Here is a 23,682-nt window from a genome sequence, read left to right on the forward strand (position 1 = left end):
GGTAGCAAATTTGCTCTTCTATCTCCATTCAAGGCATTAATGCAGCACTGGGATTAGTTTCTTTAGAATATCCTTAATGTACTCAACGACTGACACTAGATGGCTGATAGTAGAACGAATATTAAAAGCTTTTTTTTGAACATATGATCATGCAGATATTTTATTTTCAGCCTGGTTTGCACAATAAAGCCTATATTTATATCTCTTGGTTCGCACCCTTATAGAACAGACATCAGAACGGGAATCAGTCTTTAAAAGAAAGGAAGATGTATTCTTCTGGCACAAGTAAGTAAGTAATTAAGGGTCTAATTGCAAGCCAGAGAGCCAGAACACTTGCTGTATGGAAGCATTTGAATATTCTGCACCAATCTCCGTCGGCAGGGCTTTCTTCTTCTGGTCTGGCTACATAACTTATCTGCAAACAACTTACTAGTAAGAGCATGAGTTCAGCTCCTCTTGTTTCTCTCATGTCTAATCTATCGTATCATGTCGTTCATCGGCTTGGTCGGGGTATCCGATTCGCCATACCGCCATTTCAAAAGTCACGAGTTCTTAAAATCTTCAGGATTCTCAGGAAATCTTCCTCAAAAATTGGAGTAACCCGCACTGAACTCAAGCTAGATTTGTCCGAAATTCCGATTGAGGCAATGTATAACAATTTATTTATTTGACAAGAAGTTTTTCGCGGACGTTGAATGTTTAAAAATACATTTAGTGCATTAAATATGGCGATCTTCTCCTTTTTATTCTTCTTTCTTTTGGCGTAAGGACATCCGCGTTAATTCCGGCGGCTTATACAGGTTTTCGAAACTAATTTAAGTACCACGCAGTCGGATAAGCAATCACTTTGCTACGGGAGAACGACCCATACGAGGCTTAAACCCAGGACGAGCATTGTTCCGGGCCCGACGGCCAAGCCAACCGCGAAGGTTTCGGTCGTTCTGGAGCGCTTGGTAAACCGTCTGCTGCCACGGAACAGCACGTCCCGGGCAAAGGGTTTCGGGAGCGTCAACGGTCCAACTCTCCTTCACCAAACTACTTTCAGTATTGGCCTACCAGGCTAGTTACCTCTTTTCCAATGTAAATGATTTCTGATTTCGTTAAGCGCTGTCGAGAAGGCAATCGTATTCGCCCAAAGCTTCACCCGGGAGAATCTTAATACCAAACAAAGAAACGCACTCATCAAATGCTGGTGTAAGACTGATTTATTATAATTATCTCCTCCTTTTATACTCAAAATTACAAGCTATCATAGCCTACTAAGAACAAAATATAAATTATTTAATTACAAATTCAAACAGCCACCTTCGATGTGGTCGCTACGCAACAAGCATGGCCTTAAGTCGTGCGAGTTGACGACTGTATCACGAGACCGTTCGTATGGCCTAGCAGATCCGTAAAATATGTTAAGATCTACGACACATTTCAGTGCAGAGAGCTACCCATTATGGCCCATATGGCTCATTAAGACGAACTTATGATGAAAAAGTCGCTAAAGAATTCGACACACTTCCCGACAACTCAATACTTAGCATTCGAAGCAACCAGCTCCACCGTATCCGTACACTTTAAATGCCCTTTATCATCGATCAAACCGAGCGCCACCAGCTCTTGGGGATGTTTGGCTTTCATGTGCACGCTGCGACCCTTATGATGCGCAAAAGCCATTCCACAAATTCGGCAGCACAATGGCTTCTCCCCAGTGTGTGTACGCATATGCACGGCCAGGTGCGTGGTGGTTCGGAAGCGCTTTTCACACACACTGCAGCTGTGGGGCTTTTCACCCGTATGCACCCGCAGATGCTTGTTGAGCGTCGTGCGCAACAGGAACAGTTTGTCGCAAATCTCGCACTTGTGGTGCTTCTCCTGCGAATGCGTTAGCATGTGGCTGCGTAGCGTTCCGGCAAACAGGAACCGCTTCGGGCAGAGATCGCACGCATACTTTCGCTCCCCGCTGTGTATTCGCATGTGTCCCTTCAGGTTGTTGTTCTCCAGAAAGGCTTTGCCACAGATGTCGCACTTAAAGTCACGCTTGCGCAAGTGTACACCGTTGATGTGCGATTGTAGCTTATGGCGCGAGGTAAAGCTTTTTGGACATTGGTCGCATCGGTGCGACCGTACCGAATGGATGATCATGTGCGACCGGATATTGTTCACCGATGTTCCACAAACGGAGCACGCTATCTTCTCCTTGGTAACGGGTTTCTTTGATTCTAAAGCTGTCGCACCACTATTGCCGATTGGACATTCGTTCTGTATGATGATTGTAACTTCTTCGGGATTATCGCCTTCTTCTAAATTATCATCCGTATAGGTGAACTCTATTTCCTCTTCGAATGTTGCACATTTTCCATCGTCATTTAATGCCTCTGTCACCCGATCCTGCTCTGGAACTGCAACTTCATTTTGTACTTCCGGTTTGTTTTGGTCCTCAATCCATGCAGACATAGTTGCTCCCGACGATGTGATGCGGTCTGCGGAAAATACTCCATTTTCGGTGTTTTCTTCGACATCTTTTTGAGTTGGATTGGCTGATCTCTTCTCTACCCGTATTCCTTGGGGTAGCTGTAAGTGATTATACGTGAGATTATTCCCGTCTCACCATCAAGCAAAAAATCCAAAATTATGCTTTACCTTTTTAAGTATTTCTTCACAATTATGTTTCACTCGTTTGGTGGTCGATTTTCTTTTGCTTTTGTGTGGCAAAACATCAGTCTTCTCGGAACGATTTGTTTTAGCCTTCTCTTCCCGAATTCGATGCAGAATTTGTATTGACTCGTCGCATTTGCGTTTGAAATTTACAATAACGTTCAGATTCTTCTCACATGCTTCACAAAGAAAGTTTGGCAACGCATCGTTCTTGTTTATCTGTTTCGGGGAAACGAGGGTAAATCATTATTCATTTTAAAACTACATCTCAACTACATGCCGTGCTCACCTTTATCTTCAGCAAATCGAGTGCAAACTTTACAAAATTTCTTATAAAGTACACATTCCGTCCCTGTACGTTGCAGTAGATAGAGATCAACCGTTCCCGGGATAGACAGAGCCGGCATAAACGATCAAAATCGCCGACATAGGATTGCCAATCAACAGCCATTTTACTCCCCATCGGCTCAGAATTTGTGTCCATTTTGGAGTCCATGGAGGATGTTCCAGTGTATGAAATTTCACAAACAACACACAACACAGCTGGTTCCACAGCCCGAAACGTAAACAAAACCGGCGATTGTCAGTTTAAAAATTGGGCTTCGTTTATACTGCATGGTTTACTTAGAGTTAGATCGTGTAAAAGAAGGAAATCGCGCCATTACTACGAAAAGAAAACACATGGTGTTGCGGCAGTGTAAATTTGTAAGTGTGTGTTTTCTAGAAATGGAAAAAGATGAAGAGTACGATTTCATGAAAGAAGAAGCGTATTTGTAGAAATTCTTCTCTTTTTCGGGACTTTTTTGCGGCTGCATCATCAGCAGCATCTTCTGATTGTTTGCATACATCCTTGTTGATTCCTACGGGTTTCAGTTGACTACGCATGCTGCGTTCCTAGTTTGTTGTTGTATCGTTAGTTAGCAGGAGTGTAGTATACTTTTCTTGAATGCCATGCGGACATCAATTTTTCTTTATCGCCATATTGGATAATGCCACAGCTATAGACCGTCGCTGGCTCAAAACTTCCGAAAGTGGTGAGGTCTCTTGCAGCTTCTGCAAACATCCCAGTGCACACACTTAACGACCTCCACCAAAGACTCAATGTGACGGCGTCATGGTTACATCTGGTCACATCTGGACAGTTAGAAGCTACAAACTGTAGAACAGGTGCCACAACAATTGCAGCTACAGCTATCAGATAAGTTATTTTTGTTTCAGGACATTTCGGATATTATTCAGAAACTAGATACTCGACCTATGTACTAATCATTTAACTCAATTAACAGTCCGTAGTCTCAGAAGAGAGGGAATTCATTGCCCTGACATGATTTATGATGATCCTGCTCAATATTCAACAGACGCAACCAATTTTATCAATATGAGAATGTTCTATAAAGCAGAAACTCTCACTCTCTTTCTCGCTGTCCGTATTAGAACACCATATCAACATATTAAAAAAAAAAAGATTTATTTAACATACGTGTGTGCAGTAGTAGCAGTCCTGCTCCATCTTGGCATCGATGTAACCCCTACAACGGATAGTACTCAACGCGACCGGATGACCAGCCGATCGTGAGCACAGACGCACAGTCCGAGTCGTACTCCTGCTGATAGTTTTCCTGATAGCACATGCACGATGGATACTCTACGCCCACGCCAAAAATGAGGCAGTACGGATCGATGTTAATCTGCAGTCCGGCCAGATTCGTAAAGAAGATGGCAATGGCCGCGGTGTTTTTGAACGATATGGCAAGAAAGCGGTCCCGCGGGCACCAGGAGAGTGATTGCGCTTTGCCACCGATCGCTAAACCACCGTCGGTAAGTTTCTGATCGAGATCCACCAGTGGGAAGGCCAGCTCGTACGATGCGCCTGTGGAGTAGAAAACACCAACAAAATACGTTAAATAAGGTGCTTGTTTTGTTGTTTTCCTTGTGCGTTAGCATCTCTTACTTTTCAAACCGGACAGACGCATGTAGAACAGCTTCATATCGTCGGTGGTGACAAAGAGGAGATGCTTCTCGTCCCGGGACCAGGCGAAAGATTGCAACGAACCGTTTGCCGTACTCCAGCCGACCCGCGTGACACGCTCGGGCGGTACCGTGCAGAGGTAGAAATCTTTGCCAATTGTACTAGCGATCATGTTGTAACCGAGCGGCGCATAGCTGACCAGGGCACAAGGCAATTTCACGCGATGCATCGGAACGCATCGCTGCTGATCCACGTTCCACACTAGCAGATGCGTGTCGTTGATGCTAGCCGTCACCAGTAGCTCTCCGTTACTGCTCCAACTAACGGCGGTGACCGGTTGGTGCCGTCCGTTCTGCAAATGAACCGCCTGCGAGAGGGGCCGCGTAATCTGGCTCGTCGGATCGACGCTCCAGATGAGCACGCCGCTTTGGCATCCGATTGCAAGCTCGCCTCCGGTGTACGGTCGCCAAGCGAGACAGGTAACGGCTTTTTGGAGACTGCTGCGCAGAATCGGCGTTACGCCGGGGTTGCGCGTGTAGATACGCACCGTATCGTCGATGGTCGCAACGGCCAGCTTGAAGCACAGCGGATGCCAACTCAGACAGCGTATCGTGCTCTTCTGCCAGTTGCGTGTTTGCGAGTGCTTTGCCACCAGATCCATGGACAGTTCGCACGGGTACGACTGCCAGTACTGCTTGAACCGTCGGCCAATCATTTGCAGGTAGGTGGCGGCACGGGCAACAAACCGTGACTCGGACTGGGTCGCTTCGCCGAGCGCTTCGAGCAAACCGAGCTCCATAAAGATGGCCAGTATGCGTTTCGGAAGCGACTCCGTCACTGGCACCATCACATCGCGCGTACTCTCCGACCGCCGGCTGTGTCCGGGAGGGTGCAACATTTCACGCGTAAACACTATATCCGGATAATGATCGCGCTGCAACGGGGACGAAAAGCAGAGGAGGTTCAGGCGAGATGAAGGAAACCTGGGGCAGCAACATACTTACGGATGAGAATCCAATCACTTCAGCGCTGGGAGGGAAATTGCTAAGGTTTAGTGCACGACTCATTTTGTAACTTTTTTATTTTCCCAAACGGTACAGAAAGCGATTGAACGGGAACTGTTTACAAACGCTCTCAAAAAAAGACCGGCTCTTTACGACCCCCTTCCGATTGGGCGCTCTTTTTCGGGCTGTCAATATTTGCCCAATTGTCAAAAGCGGCATCCTTGCTTGTCACTTGTTTCAAATTGATTTAAAAATAACGTTTTTACTTAAACGGAGTTGAGCATGAGCTTAATATAATTAATTCATGATTTAATGTCATTTGAAATGTACTTTTTTCTAGACAAAAATTTAATGTCTTTCGTTCCTAAAGCGTTAGCTATAATTGGCAAGTTTGGTATCCTTATTTACAATATGCTCGTGCTATTGATGCTTTTTTAATACATATATTAGACTTCTATTCATCTTTGGTGTAACGACTTAGGTGGGCATGCCAGCTTATATAGAAGCTTCCTAGATGTATAAAACACCACGTAATCGAAACAGTCAAAACCTTCATTTTAAGGGATAATCCAGATGTCAATCGAACCCGTTCCGGCCCTGTAGAAGTCGTCGACATTCATCGAATAGACTTCTGGGGCGTTGCTTATCGATGATGTAGTGCAATGATATGCTTTGCCTGCAACAATTTTCGAACACTCCAGATCTTCGTCATCCAAAACTTTGTTATTGTCAGGTGATTTGCAGGAAAAAGCAACCAAAGACGATCTTGATTATTCAGTACTGGAGCTAGAAGGGTTTCGTACCTTTATCATTCATTATTTGTACATCGCCTAAAAGAACACTATTTGTCGGCAGAGCCGTTGATGATGTACCCAAGAACCGCCTCGTTCATCGGCATTCCAGGATTCTACGTCACCTGCACAAATCCTTAGACAGGCTTCAGTTACGTACAGGAACTGCTAATCAATGATGTCCAACTTTTCGGAGTATGCTTACAACTGGAACGACTTGTAGAAGATGATTCCCGAGATCTTCCAATACCTCGGGATCGGTTTGCAATCATGCGAAAATAGAAAAAGACAATAATACCACTACTTTTGAATTCTGGGTTTTTTTGATTTGTTCTTCCACTCGCTGGACACATTAAAGTTACAAAGTTCAGTACAGTTATGTTTAACCATTTATGTGTATCAATGCTTAATTCAAAACTATCGTTTTTGGTGTGAGTGATATCTACAAATTAACTTTTCTATACATCATACATAGTGTTTGCCATTTGTGGGGCCTAATGCATAACCTTAAACCTCACAAACCACAAGTGTCATCCACAATTACTTGGAGATCGCGGATTGGATGCAAACCCTGCCAGCCTTACAGCGTACTGAATTTATATCATACACTTCTAGCTACCCTTGTATTAGCCATCAGTTCGTAGAGAACCGAGTTCAAATTGATTGATGAACCGGTAACACAAAACATACATTAGTTGCCTTTTCCGCGCCAGGGGAGCATTTAACAGAGGTCCTTAAGATGATTCCCCCGACAGCAGCAACGTGCTGGGTTGATGCTGGTGGGGTTTTAACATAATTTTAAATTATAACAACAAGCAAGTTGCAGTGCTTTGGACTTGGACCTGGCTTTGGACGATGAACACGAAATGCTAACGCACACACAAGCGCCAATGTTCAACAAAATCGATTATTATAGTGCCTCGATTTTCACATACTAATCGTCGTCAATTACGATCACGGATTCCTGATCACCTTTGCTACCGCTCACGTCCGTCGCAGGAGTATTCTTTGCGGTCGAATTCCTTGCGATTGAATTCCTTGCGGTAGAATTCCTTGCGGTCGCGTTCCTTGCGGGCACATTTTTTGTGGGCGCATTTTTTGCTGTCATATTCTTTGCGAACGCATTCTTTGCAGACGTATCTTTAGCAGACTGTTCCGTAACAGATTTATCCTGTGCAGACTTCTCCGATGAATCATTTCCTTCCGCAGACCCCGAAGCTTCTTTCAGTTGGCGCAGCTTCGCCTGATTAGCACGACGTTGTTTCATTAAGTGTTCACGCTGCTGCTGCAACCACTTGCTCTTTGCCTTCACGGAGGTGATAATTCCAACCGCCTGATTTGGAAAGAGAAAAATGTTGTTGTGTTTAATTTGTTTGTTGTTTGTATGTATATAGCCAGACAACAAAAAAAAACGTGCAAATGAAACCTTACCCGATCATAAATTTTGTCATCGTTTTCGTAACATTTTTCGTCCTCGTAGAGTTGCTTGTTGTAACACTGCATGGCTAGCTTCATCCTCATAAGATCTTCGTACAATGCTGGCAGGGTGGATTCCACCGATTCCAGCTGCTCTTGCTTAGATACATTGATTATACCATACACCGTAACAATCTAGAATGATTATGGAAGCGGAAAAAACAGAGTATGTAACATTAATGTACTCGTTCCCTGTTCGTTCAGTCGTTCCTTCGGACACGGTACTTACGCAAAACTGGTTGATAACGCTGGTCATCCTTTCTTCCGGTCGTAGCGGTAGCGAACGCTCCTTGAACTTCCACTGTATGGCTAAATTGTACGGTCTGAACGCGTACGTATTGCGCTGGATGAACCTGTGTGGTACAACGAATTCAACGAAATTGTGTCAGACACATCGATGCTATTTAGAATGTAGGAGAATCGTTCGTGCAATACTTACTGGTTTAGCAGCGTCACGGCAGCTTCAAGATTGTGAACGCTTACAAGCTGCTTCTTTACCGTCAGTTCCTTCATGTGTATGATCACCTCGCGTTCAAAGCGCACCACCTCCACCAGTCCAAGTCCGGGTATTTTCGACTCCAGCACGCCCCTGGTAAATGGATGCTCGCCCAGCAGCTTCTCCTCTTGTGCTTCGCTCAGGTACTTCAGATTATCGAGCAAACCGCCTGCTGTTCCAGCCGATCCGGGCGGGGTGACACTGTTGCCAACGCCTCCGTCTGAAATACGGCGAGCGCCAGCAACATCACCGTACCTCGCTGTTGCGGCAGTAACTGACACACGTGGCACCACTTTAGTCCGCGGCATTGTTATGGTCGATGAGGATGATGACGACGATGATGGTGATGGAGTAGCGGATGCATTTAGAGACGCAGATGCTGGTGAAGGGGTGGCTGATGGTTTTGCGCTGCTGCTGCTGCTACCCACAACGGCCTTTCCATTCAAGGAAATGGACGATACTGATGGCAACAAGGATTTCGCATTGCTGCTCAATATTCTAACCTCGCCTATTTTTCCATTCACGACAGCAGAGAGCGCTGACTTGGCGCACGTTGTACCCTCCTCTAGCATGGCATCGTTTTTGATGGAATTTAACAGGGAGCGTTTCATCTTGAGCAAACCGGACGCAGGGTTGAAGCTGTAGCCGTCCTGTTGGCCCGTTTTGGTTAGGTCCACTCGTCGCGCTATCATTGCAATCTGTTCCTGGCTGAGAATGGTTTTCTGTGCGTATGCTGTAACGCCATTGATGGCGTTCGATCCAGCAACGACGACGGGGGTGGTGGCGGCAGGGGTAACGGAAGTGCTGCTGGCTGCGGTACGATCAGCATTTCCACTTGCCGAGGCTGGTGGTTTCATCTTTTCGTTGCTGCTTTCGTTATCATCGTCGAGCCAAACTACATCGTCCTCATCGTCTGATTCCTGTACTACCGGAGCAGGCCTGCTGACCTGGACACTGACACGCTCAACGGCCACGGAGTTTAGCCTCGGTCGCTGTTTCGGTGCTCCTGCCACACCAACAGGCTGACGACCTGACAATTCGTCAGCCAGGCTTGCTTTCGTTGTACTCAATGCCCGTACCGGGACACCCGGCGGAGCATTCGATGGTCGCGATACGCGAAGAGCGTTTGGCACTACTTTGACCGGTACGTTACTTTCGGCGGATTTCAGTGGGGCAATTGTGAGCGTGCTTACACCGTTGATCGGTCTTGTGATCGTAGTTGAACCCGACTTTAACGTCTGTGGACCCGGTAACGATATTCGTGTGAAACTGTTCCGTGCAATCGTAGTGTTTGCTGGAATTCTTACTCCACTCGGTAAGGCTCTTTCGACACCAGCAGCATCAGTTATTCGGATCACTTTGGCCGCGGGTGCATAGTTGGCTGCAGGCGGTAGCGGTGATGATTGACGCTTCCGGTTCGGCTCATTGCGATTCTGATCGCCGGACACGCTTTTCGTGACGCGTTCCTGTTCCAACACTTTCTCTATTTCGCGCTTTTCTTGCTGGTTTTGCTTCATCGTTCCTTCCACCAGCCGGAACAGATCTATACCGATTTGTTCGACCGCAAACTCCCGCCGGGGTTGTTCGTTTGCTGTGCTGCTATTCTCCGTCGACTCCTTAGCAGTGCCCAAGTTCTCACCTTCGTCATTGTCGTCCGAATCCAGAACAACAACGTCATCATCTAGGTCGTTCGGAACACTAGCGCTCGGCATTTGGTCTTTTTCAACCGCAGTGATTGACTGCCGTGCCTGTTTTTCCGGACCAACGGTTGCCGTTGCCGGCGGCATGTTATTTCGCTTGAGCAGTGATCGTTGTGCGGTATTGCAGCTGGTGCTAGCTACCGTCCCACTCGGTACCTTAATGGCTTCTCGAGGCCGTAACGAATTGAACGCTGTCTGACGTATCTTGCCCTGCACGGATGCTACTCGCGATGTGACCGCATCGACCCACCAGCCGACAGTTCGTTTGGTGTTCGCAGGCATCGGTATTCTGTTCTGCCTCTCGTACACTTCCCGCTCGTACAGGCTGCCCTGCACGCTCTGGCAAAGAATCACATCGATCTTGGTCTCCGAGCTTTTGTACGGACCAAGGAAGAGCGCATTCCCTTCCTTAGGCAGCGCATACATGAACGGTCGCTGCTGCTTTTGAGGCTGATTCGGTGGGGCAGGATTGTCGAGGCGAATTGCTTGCGCCGTACGACTGGCATCGTAAATGGCTTTCTTGATGCGGCCATACGTTACGCAGCACTGCCAGCTCGGCAGGTACATGTGGCTGAAATCATTCTCGATCTTTATCCGCATCCACCGGCAATCCGACGCACCGCCATCCGGCGTGTCGGCAATACCAGGCAGTAAACCCAGCGGAAAGTGTACCGGTTGCAAGGCTTTGGGCACAATCTCAATGTTCGATTGGGTGCTGAGCATGCTGGTGGACGGTGCCGGTTCAATATGACTGCTGCTGCTGCTGCTGCTGCTACTGCTGCTTGGCGTTTGCTTACTCGCTGTGGCCTGCTTGGTGGATTGCTGCGCTGTGGTCGTCTTAGCGGTCGTCGCCGGCACCGTTTTGCGCTGGTAGTCATTGAGGCGTGTACGAATCTTTGAATTGGCAATGGTGGACGGCGCTTTCGGGATGTTCGAATCGGTTTTGAAACACGTTTCGTCTACCTTGAGAAAGCCGCAAAAGTGCCAGAAATTTTCGTTCCCGTACAGCACTAGCGCGAGCTCGTTCGTTTTCACGTTCTCCACATTGCAGACGACCATTTTCATCAGCAGCGATGGCCGTTCGGCGGCAATCATCTTGTCGATTGTGAGCCGCCGCGCACTGATCTGGTGCTGCACGTTCGGTACGAGCTGCTGCTTGAACGGAGCTGTCGCGATGACCGTCATTTCAAGCCCGTTGGTAAGCGTCAGATCCAGCACGTCGATCTCGGCGAGCGCAAACGCGTTCAGCAGCTGGTTCCAGCGGCAGATGTGCATGATACCCTTTTTCGCCGGGTTTATGTGGAGCGTCTCACGCCGCAACAGCTCGTTGATGTGGCGCATCAGCGAGCACAGCTGACGGTCCGTTTGTTCTATCGGGCTGCTGGCGTTCTGGTGCTGTGTTGCCGCTTTGGATACTCTTTGGGCGTAGGCAGATAATTTCGGCGGCTCTGGGTATGGTTCAATGTCGTCTAGATCGTTCGTCGGTTCGTTTTTCATTTGTGGGACACTTTCACACGATTGCGCCTTTTCAACAGCAGGTTCTTCCGATTCGGTGCTTTCGTCCTCCGAGCCATTGCTTGCCGACAGTATCTGCACGATGTACGTGGTGCGGTTGCGGTACGGCATGGTCCGTTCTGGTGGCATGCCATCCTTAAACGCCCGTCGCGCAATAAACGACCGTCGATTGCCGTTGATGACCAGCTTCTTCGAGCCGTCGGAAAGGATGTTTAGCTGTGGTTCATTGTCGATGTTTTCCTCGGTGTCTAGCAGCAGAATGTTTATGAAGGCCAGCCTGACCTCCGTACTGGACGTATCATCGGGCGTTTTCTTCACATCCGGCGAGTTTTTGTACTCACTTAGCATAAGCTGTTTCAGCTTGCGCACCGACATGTACTTGACCGGTATTTCTGCGGTGCCTTGATCCTTCGGTTTGCTGGGTGGAGTTGATTTTTTCGTCGTAGCCTTCGATGATGCTGAGGGCAGATGTACCATCGGTGCAAAGCTTGCATTTGTGGGAATTCGCTTCAGAATGAGGTTATTTATGCCTCCGGAAGCTCGCTTCGGTTTGACGACAGTGTACTGAGCGTCGGCCCCGGTGGACTGACTTTGTCCGGGTGCTTTGAACACATCATCATCCTTCTGATGAACTACCGATGACCGTCGCATGGCTAACGGGTCACACTTCCGGGCAGAACTAGCTGATTGTCCTGCATGCGCTACTGAAGGGCGCCGAGCGGAGGCTACCGATCGAGCAGACACCTGCCCGGGAACCACTGACGCACGTCGGGCACGGAGGGAAGAAGCACTGGCGGTAGCGGTTTTCTCTTCCAACGAAGTGTGGAGCTTCTTCTTTACAACCTTCCGTTCGTTCGGTGGTTTGTAGGATTCTTCCGAACTATCCCGTCGTTTCCGGCTGACAGGGAGAACACCTTTGGGAGACTTGCCATCGCTGCTGCTGCTGCTGCTGCTACTGCTACTGTGCGCAGCCGGCTCGGTATAAGCCTTTTCAAACGAATACAACCGTTTACGGACGCTGGCGATTGGTGCAGTGTCGTAGGTAGATTGTGATGTATCAGGCGTGTGATTCTTAGCCCCCATCATACGACCAGAGGATGTGCCACTATCATCGGCCGGCATCAGCACCAACGAAGCATGGTCGGCCGAATACGACCGATCCGATGGGAAAGTCTTTCCAGGCGAAAGGCATCCCTCTTCTGTGAAGGAAAATGGTTTACCCTGGGTAGCCTTGCCATCACAGAAGCATCGATACAGATCGTGAACCATGCACAGCGGTTCGATATCGGCCAGCTGGGGCAGTTTGGTCAGTAGCACGTGCGCGTGACGCATACGATCCGCCGGCGACAGAGGTTTCGCATTCGGCGGCGGTTTACTAATGTACTGCGACACGTCCTTTGCGCTGCCACCATTCAGCAAACTCTGCATGCTCAGATCGTTGTAGTAGTCGTCGTACTTTTTGGGTTTTTTCTTCTGCCGGCGAGATTCGGTCTCCTTGTTGTGCACCAGTACGGTTGTGTTTTTGGTCAGGATGACGGTGTGCGTAAATTCACGTTCCTCTTTCGCCAACCGGGCCGTCGCTTTCTCCCGAAGATACTTCACGTCCGCGCTGGTCAGAGCAGTGGCTTCGCCCTTTCCCTCTGCAGCAAGATCCGTCTGAAGGAAAAGAAGAAAATATACATACGATATTGTACTCGTACGACTTAACAACATGCCCAATCATCAAGCCCCGTATGGACTGACTATCCTGCTGTGAGGACACCACAGAACAAGCCACAGATATTCAAGTGCATTGGTGGCAGTGCTGCAAAATGTCACTGTCAATGTCCAAAAAAAATCTGACTAAAACAAAATCCATGTCAGCATCACGTACTCAATTGTGATGACCAGAGGTGATACTCAATACAATTGGTGTGACCATCATATGCTTCGTGACATTTTTGCGATCATCGCATGATCAGTCATTATGTCATGACTTTTTTTTGCTGTGATCAGTTCTGCAAAATGTCAATGACATAGCCATGACAAATTTTGGCTGAAACAAAATCATGTCAGCGTCACGAGCTCAACTGTGATGATCAGAGGAGAGACTCATCCAGTTGGTCAAACCGTTGGTCGAAGTGGTCGAGTTATTTTGTAGTCAAAACCGTTTTTTCATTGAGTATCACCAATGCGCATCAAGCTACCAGATATTTTCATTGTTTTCGTTGGTGAATATCTCGTGATGCTCGTGACATTTTGCAGCACTGATTGGTGGTTTAGGCAGGCCTAGACCGACTAAGGTTTATGTGCCAGATAGGAATAGAAATCGTAGTTCATAAACAATCAGATTGAACGACAAGTACTTACCTTCACTTCCTGCGTTTGATTGGCAAGCTTTTCTTCAAATCCACAGCTGCAGCCAAACATGCAGCCACTCTGTCGGCAGTGCTGCCTTCGATCGGTAGCGGCCACAGCAGCGGGTTGGGAACTGTGCAGCACGTCGCAAATGCAGCCCAAGGAACAGTATTGTGGATCGCATCGTTGCTGCTGTTGCTTCTGCTGTCGGGTGCTTTCAGCAGAACTGACCGCGGGATCGCTAGGGTCTTCGATGATGGTTGCGTTGAGACGTTTCATCTCGCGGCTAGTGGGGAAGGGGGAAACGTTTATTACGTCAGTACACCTGTTTCAATGAGATTTGAGTGATGGGATGACACAAGCGGAACATGACACAAGCATTAATTAAGAGAGGATGAAGGTTTTTAATCATTTGCATTCCGGAAGTTTGGGTGGATGTAGCTTTCGAGGTTGTAAATTGCCATAATGATACGTAAATAATTCGGAAAAAAGATTATCTCCTATATGAAAACTCAAAGCTAGAAGTGACGATCATTTGAAAATTCAAGATACATTTGTTAAATTGGTATGTTTGCTGCATAGCATTAATGTTCATTAATGGGTTAAAAACGGTTTACCAAAGCAGACACAAAAATTAGTTTAGTTTTAGTTTTTCACACTAATATGCATTTAGGATCCATCAGGTTTCAAGCAAACGCAGAACATGACAATGAGTGAAGCGTGTTTAATTATGTATGAGATTGGATCTGGCAGGGATACATATAGTGATACAAAAAAGCAATCCAACGAAATTCAAAAGAAGCAACAATAATTTGTTATATGAAAGAATGTTTGATTAGTTACCCTACACGAATGCACAAACTAGAAACAGTATGATGTAAAAGGTTATGCTTACAGTAGTTTCAACTTGACTGGATCGACCGTCTTGCTGCCGGTCTCGGAGGACGGTGCAGAACCGCTGGGCTCGGCAGCAGGGGTAACCTCTGCACCTGAACCAACTTCACTGGCTGCTGATGCTGGTGGAGTGCAGATCTTCACATCAACACCCACCTCACCCGACACTGGTGGTTCATTCTTAACTGGCACAGGCTTCACATCACCACCCGATGGCGGTGTCTCAATCTTGATCGGCTTGGTCATCTGCTCTCGGGATGGACGCGCACCGTCCTCCCGCTTCACATAATCCACCTCCGGATCGTCCTTCCCCAATATATCTTCCGCAAGCGCGATAGCTACGGAATCCGTAATGGCGCCAAGCACATCGGCACACACCAACTCATCGGGATCGATTTCATCGCCTTTGCCTTCCTCCAACGCTTTGTCGATTGCTGACCGAAACGTCAGCTTTTCGTCCATCAGTTTCCTAAACTCGTCGACGTCACAGTGCACAGGCGATCCGGGGCTCGCCATAAAGCGACGCCTGATCAACATGCGGCGCTGATTGTTCAGGTACGGCAGCTCAAACACGAAAGATCGCTCTTCGCTCGCGCTGGGCACCGTTTTGTCCTCCTCCCGAGCACCATCGGCCGTCAGCGTTGAGACGGCAAACCGCGCCCAGTTTTCCGTAATACCGTCGTGCGGAAGGATCATCTTCAGGTACGGCTTAACGAAACCATCGAGCGGGCGATTGAGCTTGGGAAACACCTCCAGTTCCACCGGCGGCATTTTGAACACCTCCAACTGTCCCAGCGTCGGATCGTCGTCGGGCGACGGTTGCAGACACTTCGAGGACAGGGGACCGGGCTTTGTGCCCGGATAGGAACGTTTGTTTTGGTAGCCGGTATCGTTGGACGTGGTGCGATACAGGTAACGAGCAGCGTCGTTCATCATCCGTTCCTCTGCATCGGATTGGGAGGATTTGTTTCTGTCCTCTGAGATATTCAGCTTCACACCCTCGGGAAACGGCGGACAGTGACATTTGCTAACGTAGTGAATGCGATGACCACGGGATGCCACCACCGGGCTGGAGTACAGTGGGTTCCGCGAAAGCGTCTTATACCGATGATTGCCCCGACACCCGGACAGCTTGATCGTGCGGTTATCGATGGTAATCGTTTGGAAGTAGTAGCGGCCCTTCTCCGTTCGCAACCACGACAGCGCACGCCAGGTGTCGCGGGTGAACGGAATCTGCTGATCCTGCAGCTCCTTCATGCGGTAGAAATCGAGTGCGGCATCGATGTTCTTGCTGCGCTTTTTCAGAAATTGAAATATTTTCGACTCATTGTCGATCATCAGGTACCGCACATCGTTCTCCCGCTGCACCAGGATGCGCTTTTGGGCGACGGTTCGCGGTCGCACCATATCGTTCGGTCGCTGGGGACACTCGAGCCGCGGCGGCAGCGAACCGAACGAGATCAATCCTTCCTCGCGAAACAGATCGCTTCGCGTTTTCTCGCCCGTTTCCACACTATCTGCATCCATGCTGCTGCCGTAGGCAAGGAATGGAGCGAACGGTTGCGACTTTTTCACGATCGGCGTCGGCAGCAGCCCCGGCAGGCTCGGTTTGTCCAGCTTCACTATCTCGCCCTCGTCGAACCCATAGAACTCGGTGGACGAGTTGGAGTTTGCGCAGTCAAGATCGAGATTGAGCGTTTTGTGCAGCTTGCCGAACACCTTCGAGACGCGCATCTTGCGCGGCTCCTCCGGAATTTCGATGTACCTCGGCCGGGCGGCAATTTTTGTACGATCGCGCAAACTGCGGCGCCCCTCGCTACCGTCCAGACTGTTGTCGGAAAAGGAGGAGGGTACAGTTGCCTTCGCCGGTGGCGATAGGTTGAACTTGTTTAGCAGTGAATCGACGATCGAGCGATTTTTACGCTGCTCCAAGGGTTCCAGCTCTATATCGCACGTATATGTTGGATCCAATATGTCGGATTTGGACGTTTCGAGAAAGCTGTAGGTGCGGGAGTCGTCCCTCGGTTCATCTTTCACCGGTGTGCTATTGACACGGTTTAAAAGAACCGCTGCCGGTGACATCGTTTCCAGTGTACCGTCTAAAGGAACATTATTTTCTTTGTTCGGATCGGCATCCTCGGTGGAGCAGTTTGGTGACAGGTCGATTTCGGTTTTAACCAACGGTTCTCTCTCCGCTGGATCATCTTCCGTGGATGTGCCATTTCCTTCGACACCGTTCTCAATCGGCTTCGGCGAACCATCATCGAGGGGTGCCCCGTCCTCCGGAGCGTCCACGACTTTGCTCTTTTGCATTGACTCTACCTCCTCCATTCTTTCCTGCAGCATTGCCAGCAACAACCGAATGGCACACTGTATCGAGTAATACTCCTTGATAGTGCTGAGCGTGTCTATCCGATCAGTATAAGAAGTCTTTGGAGTTACCCGCACGAGTGCTGTACTTTCTTCGCTTGGCCGATCGATACGTGGCTCTTGAGGTGCCGCCGAAGATGGTTCTTCCTCCCGAACTTGGCTAATGTCACGACGTTCCTCCTCACTTTCCTTCGTTATGGCATTTGAATTTGCCGGGACTTCGCCTGCCGCGGCATCAGTCGATCCATCGGCAGGTGATGGCGCGTGGTCGGTCGCACCGTTGTGCGTTGAGGCACTTTGCTTTGCGGACAGCGTTTGCTTGATGCGCTTCTGGAAGTAGTGTGGTATGGCACGGCGGGCCGCAAACGTTTGCACCAGCCTGATGGCCCGTTTTTTGACCAGCGCCAGTCGACGGTTCCGATGTTGGCGCAGATCCGATTTGCAACTACCCTGGGGCAGTGGCTTATACATTAAACGGCAAATACGCAACCGGCACGGGTACGCCTTCGGATCAGCGTCCTTAGCGCGGGGGACTGATGCTAAGGGGTAAACCGGTGGTGCACTGTCAGCACGCAGAACGCTCGACTTCCGTTCCAACCAGCAGCTGCAGCTCGGGCATTCGCAAGGGGGGCTGGGTTTGTATGTGTTTGATAAAATCATACAAGGATGGGAACCTAGAACGATACGAACATCGATGGATACGATTATATTTTTGCAAACGAAGGTTCAAGATCTAGCACTTGTGGAGGAATCCTTCAAAATACATAAACAATTTTATGAAATTGCAGTGAGCCGACGACGTATAATAGAAGCATTTTTAATAAACTAAATGAAACAGGAAAGTAATGCACCACGGATTGTGCTATAAAATAACAAAGCAATTTGCTTATTTGATTGCCACCAAATCGATAAAAGTGCAAATAAAGATGGCGCCCAACACACACCTAGAAAAATACGCGATCATGTTTGTGTAAATGGTAATTATTTTCTAAAAATGAATATTTACACCCACAATCACGTTTAAGAATTTTTTGACCAAATAATCTTTTTTTTTATCACAGTTTCAGTTCAGTTATCACAGCAAAAGTTTCCGTGATTTAAAAAAAAAACTTTCAGTTAATTTACACTTTAAAATATGTTTTCCCCACTATAACAAACGCTCTGCATTTGCTTTGTATGCAACGTAAAATGAAATAATTATTGTAACTTAGTTAAAACGTATAACCAAAGGTACAGAGGGAGAGACTTAAATGTGGCCGTCTTGCATGAATTAGTTTTTCTTTTTTTCACCATTCATGTTCAATGCAAAATGGCCAAAGGTGAACAAGTGAATGACGGTAATGAAAATGTTACACATTTTTCAGCAAAATTTCTACTCCCCACCTAGCACCAGCGATGGCAGTATTGAAACACATTTAGTTTTTCGATTCATAATTATCCCCCTCGTTTGTGTGATTCTCTATGATTCTTCCGCTAGACGACTCGAGGCAGGAAAGGAAAAGCACACAACTGTCGTAAAGATAAAATGGCTGACTATATCGATAGGATGAATGGGAGAGTACGGAAACGACACTGACGACAGGGCTACAACAAAAGCAAAGGAAAAAAAAATAGATCAATCCCAGGATGACGACCTTGGACATTTGGATTTCAGGCACCATTTGCGCAACCATCGACATTAATCCTTCAAACTAAATTATAATTTTACTATTATTTTATTACATATTGATCGGAGAAGAAAAATATGCGAAATTAATTAGTAATGATTAAATTCTCTAGATAATCCGAAAAGAAATGGTGAATTATTAAGTAGAAACATAATAAAATAACACCTTTAATTAATTAAACTCATTACTCCATTACGCGGTGCTATAGCGGTAATATAGTGGCTGCCATAGAGACAAATTTAATATCCACATTCTCGCACTCGCCCATAAAAACCCGCAAACCGCAAGCAAGAAGGAGAGGGGAGGGAGGCGGAGGATGTATGTGAGGCCAGGCCGAGAAATAACTTCGTTCACCAAAATTCATCTTTAAGCCATAGATAAACACACAAACACACGCGCGCATACATCTATCCTTATCGAGCGACACCTACACTTCCCCTTCCCCTCTTCACTTCTGCCGTGCTTCCTACACAACGTTGGCAAAAAAACATAAACACAAAAAAGTCACTTCAATCTTCAAAAGCCATAAGATGCGCTTTTCTGCACCCCCCCCCCACACACACACACACATTTTCTTACCATTCCGCAACAATGGCCCGGACATGGCTGTCGCGGCGTTCATCGACCGAAGCGAGTAGTGGAAATGGAAATGATTGTCCCCTTTGCCACAGTCGCACACACCCCGCCACACACACACACACAAACGCACACAAAGCGGTACAAGCGGGACCAGGTATCACAGCACACCCGGGGGGATGATGCTTCGCTTCCTAAGCCCACAACGTCTGGTAGCTACGTCGTGAAGAAAACATTCTTCTCATGTGTCACACAACACCAGCAGCACCGCACACCGTGCATCGTGCATCGTGTTCATTAATAACACCGTCCGGGGCGGTACGGGAGAACTTCATAACGTTTGACAATTGTAACAACAAACAGGCACAGCCAAAGGGTCAGCACAACTAACAGTCAAAACTGGGACGGGGGCGATGCGGGAAAAGCACAAATATCATGCGGTTCTCGGTGCGTGATGGTGGTAGCGGCTGCTGCTTCCCATCCGATGCCGAGCACAATCGATACGCTGCTTCAAACGCAGTATATTTCCCGCAGCTGGCTACGAAAACGCAGCAGCAGCAGCCACAGCAAAAGGCGAGAGGAGCGATAGATAGAGAGAGCGCGACCGAGTGCGGACGAACAAAAGAATGACAGGTAAATTAGATAAACATAAAACTCACTGAAAGACAATTTCACGGAAACCCACTGTACCTGATGTGTTATGTAAGCGAACTGTAAACTCCGAAGCATAGCGTCCGACACGCACCCGAATTATGAGCAAATAAGCAATTCCACCCGAACCTTACATATCTACTCGCACCTCACAGAGTAGTGAAAATATTCAACCCCAGTGAGTCACCATTTTTCACGTACCACCCCTACACATCCGTTCTGATCGCGCACGGTAAAATCACCTTCTCTCGCGAATCTTCTTTCATTACCGGAATGTTCCACATGTGCACTCCCGAGCGTCTTTCTATCGAATGGCCGACGTTATTGCACGACGAAAGGGAAACTTTTCTCGATCGAACACAGCTAGCTAACCACTTCGCTTACCCGGCGGCGGCCATTTTGTTTTTTCATCAGGCAACACAAAAATGGCGATCGTGGTGCGTAGGTTGCACTTCACATTTCTGCACACAAACTTTGATATTTCGGTCAAGCTGTCATGGTGAAGCGAAAAAGGAACGTGCGGAATGGGGTTGAAAAATGAGCAACATTAACAGTTTTACAACGAGGCTGTGTTTTCTCTCCTACTACGAAATAAGCCTAACTGATCTGAGTAAACCCGCAGCCGCATCAAATCAAGGCGTATTTTGTTAGGTTAGCCGTTTCCGGTTAAGGCGTTTCACGATGACATGTAAAGTCTACCCGATGACAGCATCAATTCTGGCATGATCCTGTAACACTGGAACGCGTCTGACTCACTTCCGGGGTTCGGGAACGCATTCTTGGGGATCGGAAGTTTACTCGCGATGACAGAACTGAGAGGGGTTACGGGAAACAGATGCGTAGAAGGGCAGACGGGTTTGGGGAAAAAATCATTCGGGAGTTGGGGTAACACTTGACAATGGTTAGGAAACTGTTCACACTACCGGGGTCGTAATATTATCGAACACGACATCACACCAACACTGAACAAAAACAAAATAACAAGCAAACAAAAACAACTCACACTCAGCATCCCGCTTTACGTTCCTTCGCTAGGGATCCGAGGGCTCCAATCGTGGGGGATCCGACAGCCGCGCACTGTGGCAACATTTTAAAAATGGCGGCCAACCTCAACCAACAGAGCAAACGCGCCCCGTCGCCATTGTCTGGGATTTCGTTCGCAAACTTCGTTCCGACACGGCCGTGGCCCGCGCGAGTGATGTTTTCACCGACACCGTTTCCAGCGCGAAAAAACACTAATCGTCGCAGACTTGGACTTTTTCCCTTCTGCACGGCGTGGCAGATCTAGATCTTCTCTCATGCAGGCACACACAGCCGACCGTAAAACAGAATTCGATATCCGTGGTTGAATGCGCGTATATCCTCTGCGCCGCTGCACCCTGTTTCACTGCGAAGGAATTGCTTTTTTTTGCTGTTGTTTGCAGTGGGATGAGCAAAACTAACCTCCCTGTCCGAACTGTCAAAACCCGCAGGCCCGCACCGTTGTTGATATTCGTTCACCGAGCAGCAGGGCCCTGTGTGTTCGTGTACCAGATGATACGGATTCGATGTTCTCGGTGAGTAGAAGGAAATATATTTTACATGTTGATATTTTTGAATGTACGTAAAACAATATTAAGATGTGATTTAAATCGTACAATTAGAAAACGCGTGCAAAAATAATGGAAATCGTTTCCCGTCCGTTGCTGGGAAGGATGACAGATCGACAAAGCGAACAATATGTCGGCCGATCGGACTGAAGCCGGCTTGAAATGGGGGTGCCATGTTTGTTTTCGGCTCTGTTGCTAAAACGAAAATAAATTTGAAATGCATTAGCTTGAAGCAATTTGTTTGGGGCTAATAAAATTAATAAGAAAAAAATATATATTCGGCGGGCAAATAATAACATAATCATTTTGGTCGTAAATGAAATCGACTTTTACGTAAAAAAGTTTTTTTTATTGCCTGTTTGTCCGTTTTATTTCTTTCAAATGAATGATTTTTGTTTGAGTTCTAATGGTGCTTTTTAGTGACTTAGTTGTTATCTGTTGCGAAATGTATCTTGTGTATCTAAAAGAATTTTGTCCTCGGATGCAAAGTATACCACGAATGTCGTAGTTTTGTCGACTGTATAGAAAAACACGATAACGTTTTTCACTTAATGGCAGTTGGCCTGCTTTATGCTCTAAAATCTACACGATATTTGACAGATGGCAGTATGTTGTCAAAATCTTTCATCGCTGTATTGTGGATCGCCTAGAAGCACTGTCACAAAATAGACAATATTACATGTACTGAATAATTTTCTTCGTTTGTTTAAATCTTAAAAAAGTTAAATAACCTTATTTCAATTTGTAACTGCTCACCAACCAGCCTAGTAGGATGCGGTACATATTTGAACCACCCAGGTGCCCTGTGTGTACTAAGCATAACAACTTACAGAATAACTTACATGGCTCTGTTAATGTATGTTGATTAACACAGGATTATGTGATGTCTTCTTCTTATTTGACGCAACAACCGTAGTCGGTATAGGTCTGGCAGTACAACGGTAGGGGGTTTGTTATCAGTTTCTGATTGAATATACATAGCCGGATAGTCATTCCTGCGTATTGGGAACGGCGTCCAAACGGGGCTTGAACTCATGAGGGCCATGTTGTTAATTCGTGCGAGTTTAGAACTTAATTATGGCAGCCAGAGGCGTCACGGGAGGGTCCTGAGCGAAATTGAACCAAAAAAACCTATTACTGTAATATCAAAACCCATGGTGCTCAAATGCAGAGGCCCGTCAGCTTATGAAAGAAAGCAGGGTATCGATTCTCAGTAAGGCCAAAAATACACGGAAAGGAATTTCGCGGCTGCGGAATTCCGCTTGCTGAAAAATGTACGGATATGACAGTTCGGGAAAGTTGCCGTTGACACTTTGTATATGGGTTTGACAGCAGGCGGAATTCCGCGGCCGCGAAATTCCGGTCTGTGTATTTTCGGCCTAAGAATTTATCACCTCTGCATTGAATGTTTCTTCTGGATCCTTAAACTCTGCCGCTTAGGTTGGTTGAACGAGCAGAAGTCTGACTGAAAGTTATGTTGCCCGTGAAACGCATGGATTGGCATAGAATCCAAACAGAAACAGGGAATCTTATTTAGAAACTTTTCTGTTGAAACATATGAAATATGTAATCTTTTGAATACACTGTTCGAATTTCAGCGTCGAGAATGTAGAGCTCATGCAAACATTGTTTGGAGTGGACGGATAGATGAGCTTGGTGAATCAGTTTATCAATACGGGTATTTAATAAATTGTAAAGAAAAGTTTGAGCTAATGCAGACACACGATATTTTTTTTAATGTATGGAGAATTAATTTATTAGATCTCTAATAATAGTGGTACGCGTTTGCAACAACTACACGTAGTTCACGAGGTACAGTAGAACGTCGATTATCAGGGGGCGGATTAACCGGCTGTCGGCTTAACCGTGCGCATAAATGTGACAGCTGTTCAAACGTACGGCGAATATTTGCAGCGATAGTCAAGTGGGCAACCAGTTTTTTGTGCCGCTCTGTAGTGTATAGTGGTATTTTAGAAATTCATTTTTGTTCATGAACAG

The 23,682-nt window shown here is 47.2% G+C and overlaps 3 protein-coding genes across 9 annotated transcripts; all 3 read right to left on the reverse strand.

Moving 5' to 3' along the window:
• Nucleotides 1-724: 724 nt before the first annotated feature.
• LOC121599109 (zinc finger protein 454-like) lies at nucleotides 725-3,243 on the reverse strand. The gene is made up of 3 exons (XM_041926635.1): nucleotides 2,939-3,243; nucleotides 2,635-2,868; nucleotides 725-2,565 (listed from the first exon to the last, which is right to left on the reverse strand). The coding sequence occupies exons 1-3, from the start codon at nucleotides 3,143-3,145 to the stop codon at nucleotides 1,522-1,524; spliced, it is 1,485 nt and encodes a 494-aa protein (XP_041782569.1). The 5' UTR covers nucleotides 3,146-3,243; the 3' UTR covers nucleotides 725-1,521.
• Nucleotides 3,244-3,917: 674 nt separating this feature from the next.
• On the reverse strand, nucleotides 3,918-5,913 carry LOC121600045 (aladin-like). The gene is made up of 3 exons (XM_041928325.1): nucleotides 5,623-5,913; nucleotides 4,601-5,552; nucleotides 3,918-4,519 (listed from the first exon to the last, which is right to left on the reverse strand). Exons 1-3 carry the CDS (start codon nucleotides 5,683-5,685, stop codon nucleotides 4,179-4,181), a joined length of 1,356 nt encoding a protein of 451 aa, XP_041784259.1. The 5' UTR covers nucleotides 5,686-5,913; the 3' UTR covers nucleotides 3,918-4,178.
• An 801-nt stretch (nucleotides 5,914-6,714) lies between these two features.
• On the reverse strand, nucleotides 6,715-21,496 carry LOC121600042. Of its 7 annotated transcripts, none has more exons than XM_041928319.1 (7): nucleotides 21,099-21,496; nucleotides 14,833-17,875; nucleotides 13,950-14,262; nucleotides 8,329-13,256; nucleotides 8,119-8,242; nucleotides 7,845-8,024; nucleotides 6,715-7,746 (listed from the first exon to the last, which is right to left on the reverse strand). In XM_041928319.1, exons 2-7 carry the CDS (start codon nucleotides 17,859-17,861, stop codon nucleotides 7,348-7,350), a joined length of 8,973 nt encoding a protein of 2,990 aa, XP_041784253.1. In that variant the 5' UTR covers nucleotides 17,862-17,875; nucleotides 21,099-21,496; the 3' UTR covers nucleotides 6,715-7,347. The 7 variants fall into 7 exon arrangements, with proteins under 7 accessions (XP_041784253.1, XP_041784257.1, XP_041784256.1 ...); XM_041928323.1 differs by lacking the exon at nucleotides 21,099-21,496 and adding an exon at nucleotides 20,480-20,635; XM_041928322.1 differs by lacking the exon at nucleotides 21,099-21,496 and adding an exon at nucleotides 20,365-20,453.
• Nucleotides 21,497-23,682: the final 2,186 nt, after the last annotated feature.

This window comes from Anopheles merus, chromosome 3L, assembly GCF_017562075.2.
Source record: "Anopheles merus strain MAF chromosome 3L, AmerM5.1, whole genome shotgun sequence".
In the NCBI taxonomy this organism is placed as follows: Eukaryota; Metazoa; Arthropoda; class Insecta; order Diptera; family Culicidae; genus Anopheles; species Anopheles merus.

Coding starts and splice junctions, on each gene's coding strand:
- LOC121600045 (XM_041928325.1), bottom strand. CDS start 5,685: ATGAGTCGTGCACTAAACCTTAGCAATTTCCCTCCCAGCGCTGAAGTG. Junction 5,553..5,622: donor AAGTGATTGGATTCTCATCC/GTAAGTATGTTG, acceptor TCCCCGTTGCAG/CGCGATCATTATCCGGATAT. Junction 4,520..4,600: donor GCGTCTGTCCGGTTTGAAAA/GTAAGAGATGCT, acceptor TCTACTCCACAG/GCGCATCGTACGAGCTGGCC.
- LOC121599109 (XM_041926635.1), bottom strand. CDS start 3,145: ATGGACTCCAAAATGGACACAAATTCTGAGCCGATGGGGAGTAAAATG. Junction 2,869..2,938: donor TCGATTTGCTGAAGATAAAG/GTGAGCACGGCA, acceptor TCCCCGAAACAG/ATAAACAAGAACGATGCGTT. Junction 2,566..2,634: donor GTGAAGAAATACTTAAAAAG/GTAAAGCATAAT, acceptor AATCACTTACAG/CTACCCCAAGGAATACGGGT.
- LOC121600042 (XM_041928316.1), bottom strand. CDS start 19,490: ATGAACGCCGCGACAGCCATGTCCGGGCCATTGTTGCGGAATG. Junction 13,257..13,949: donor ATCAAACGCAGGAAGTGAAG/GTAAGTACTTGT, acceptor CTTTTCCTTCAG/ACGGATCTTGCTGCAGAGGG. Junction 8,243..8,328: donor GCCGTGACGCTGCTAAACCA/GTAAGTATTGCA, acceptor TGTACCACACAG/GTTCATCCAGCGCAATACGT.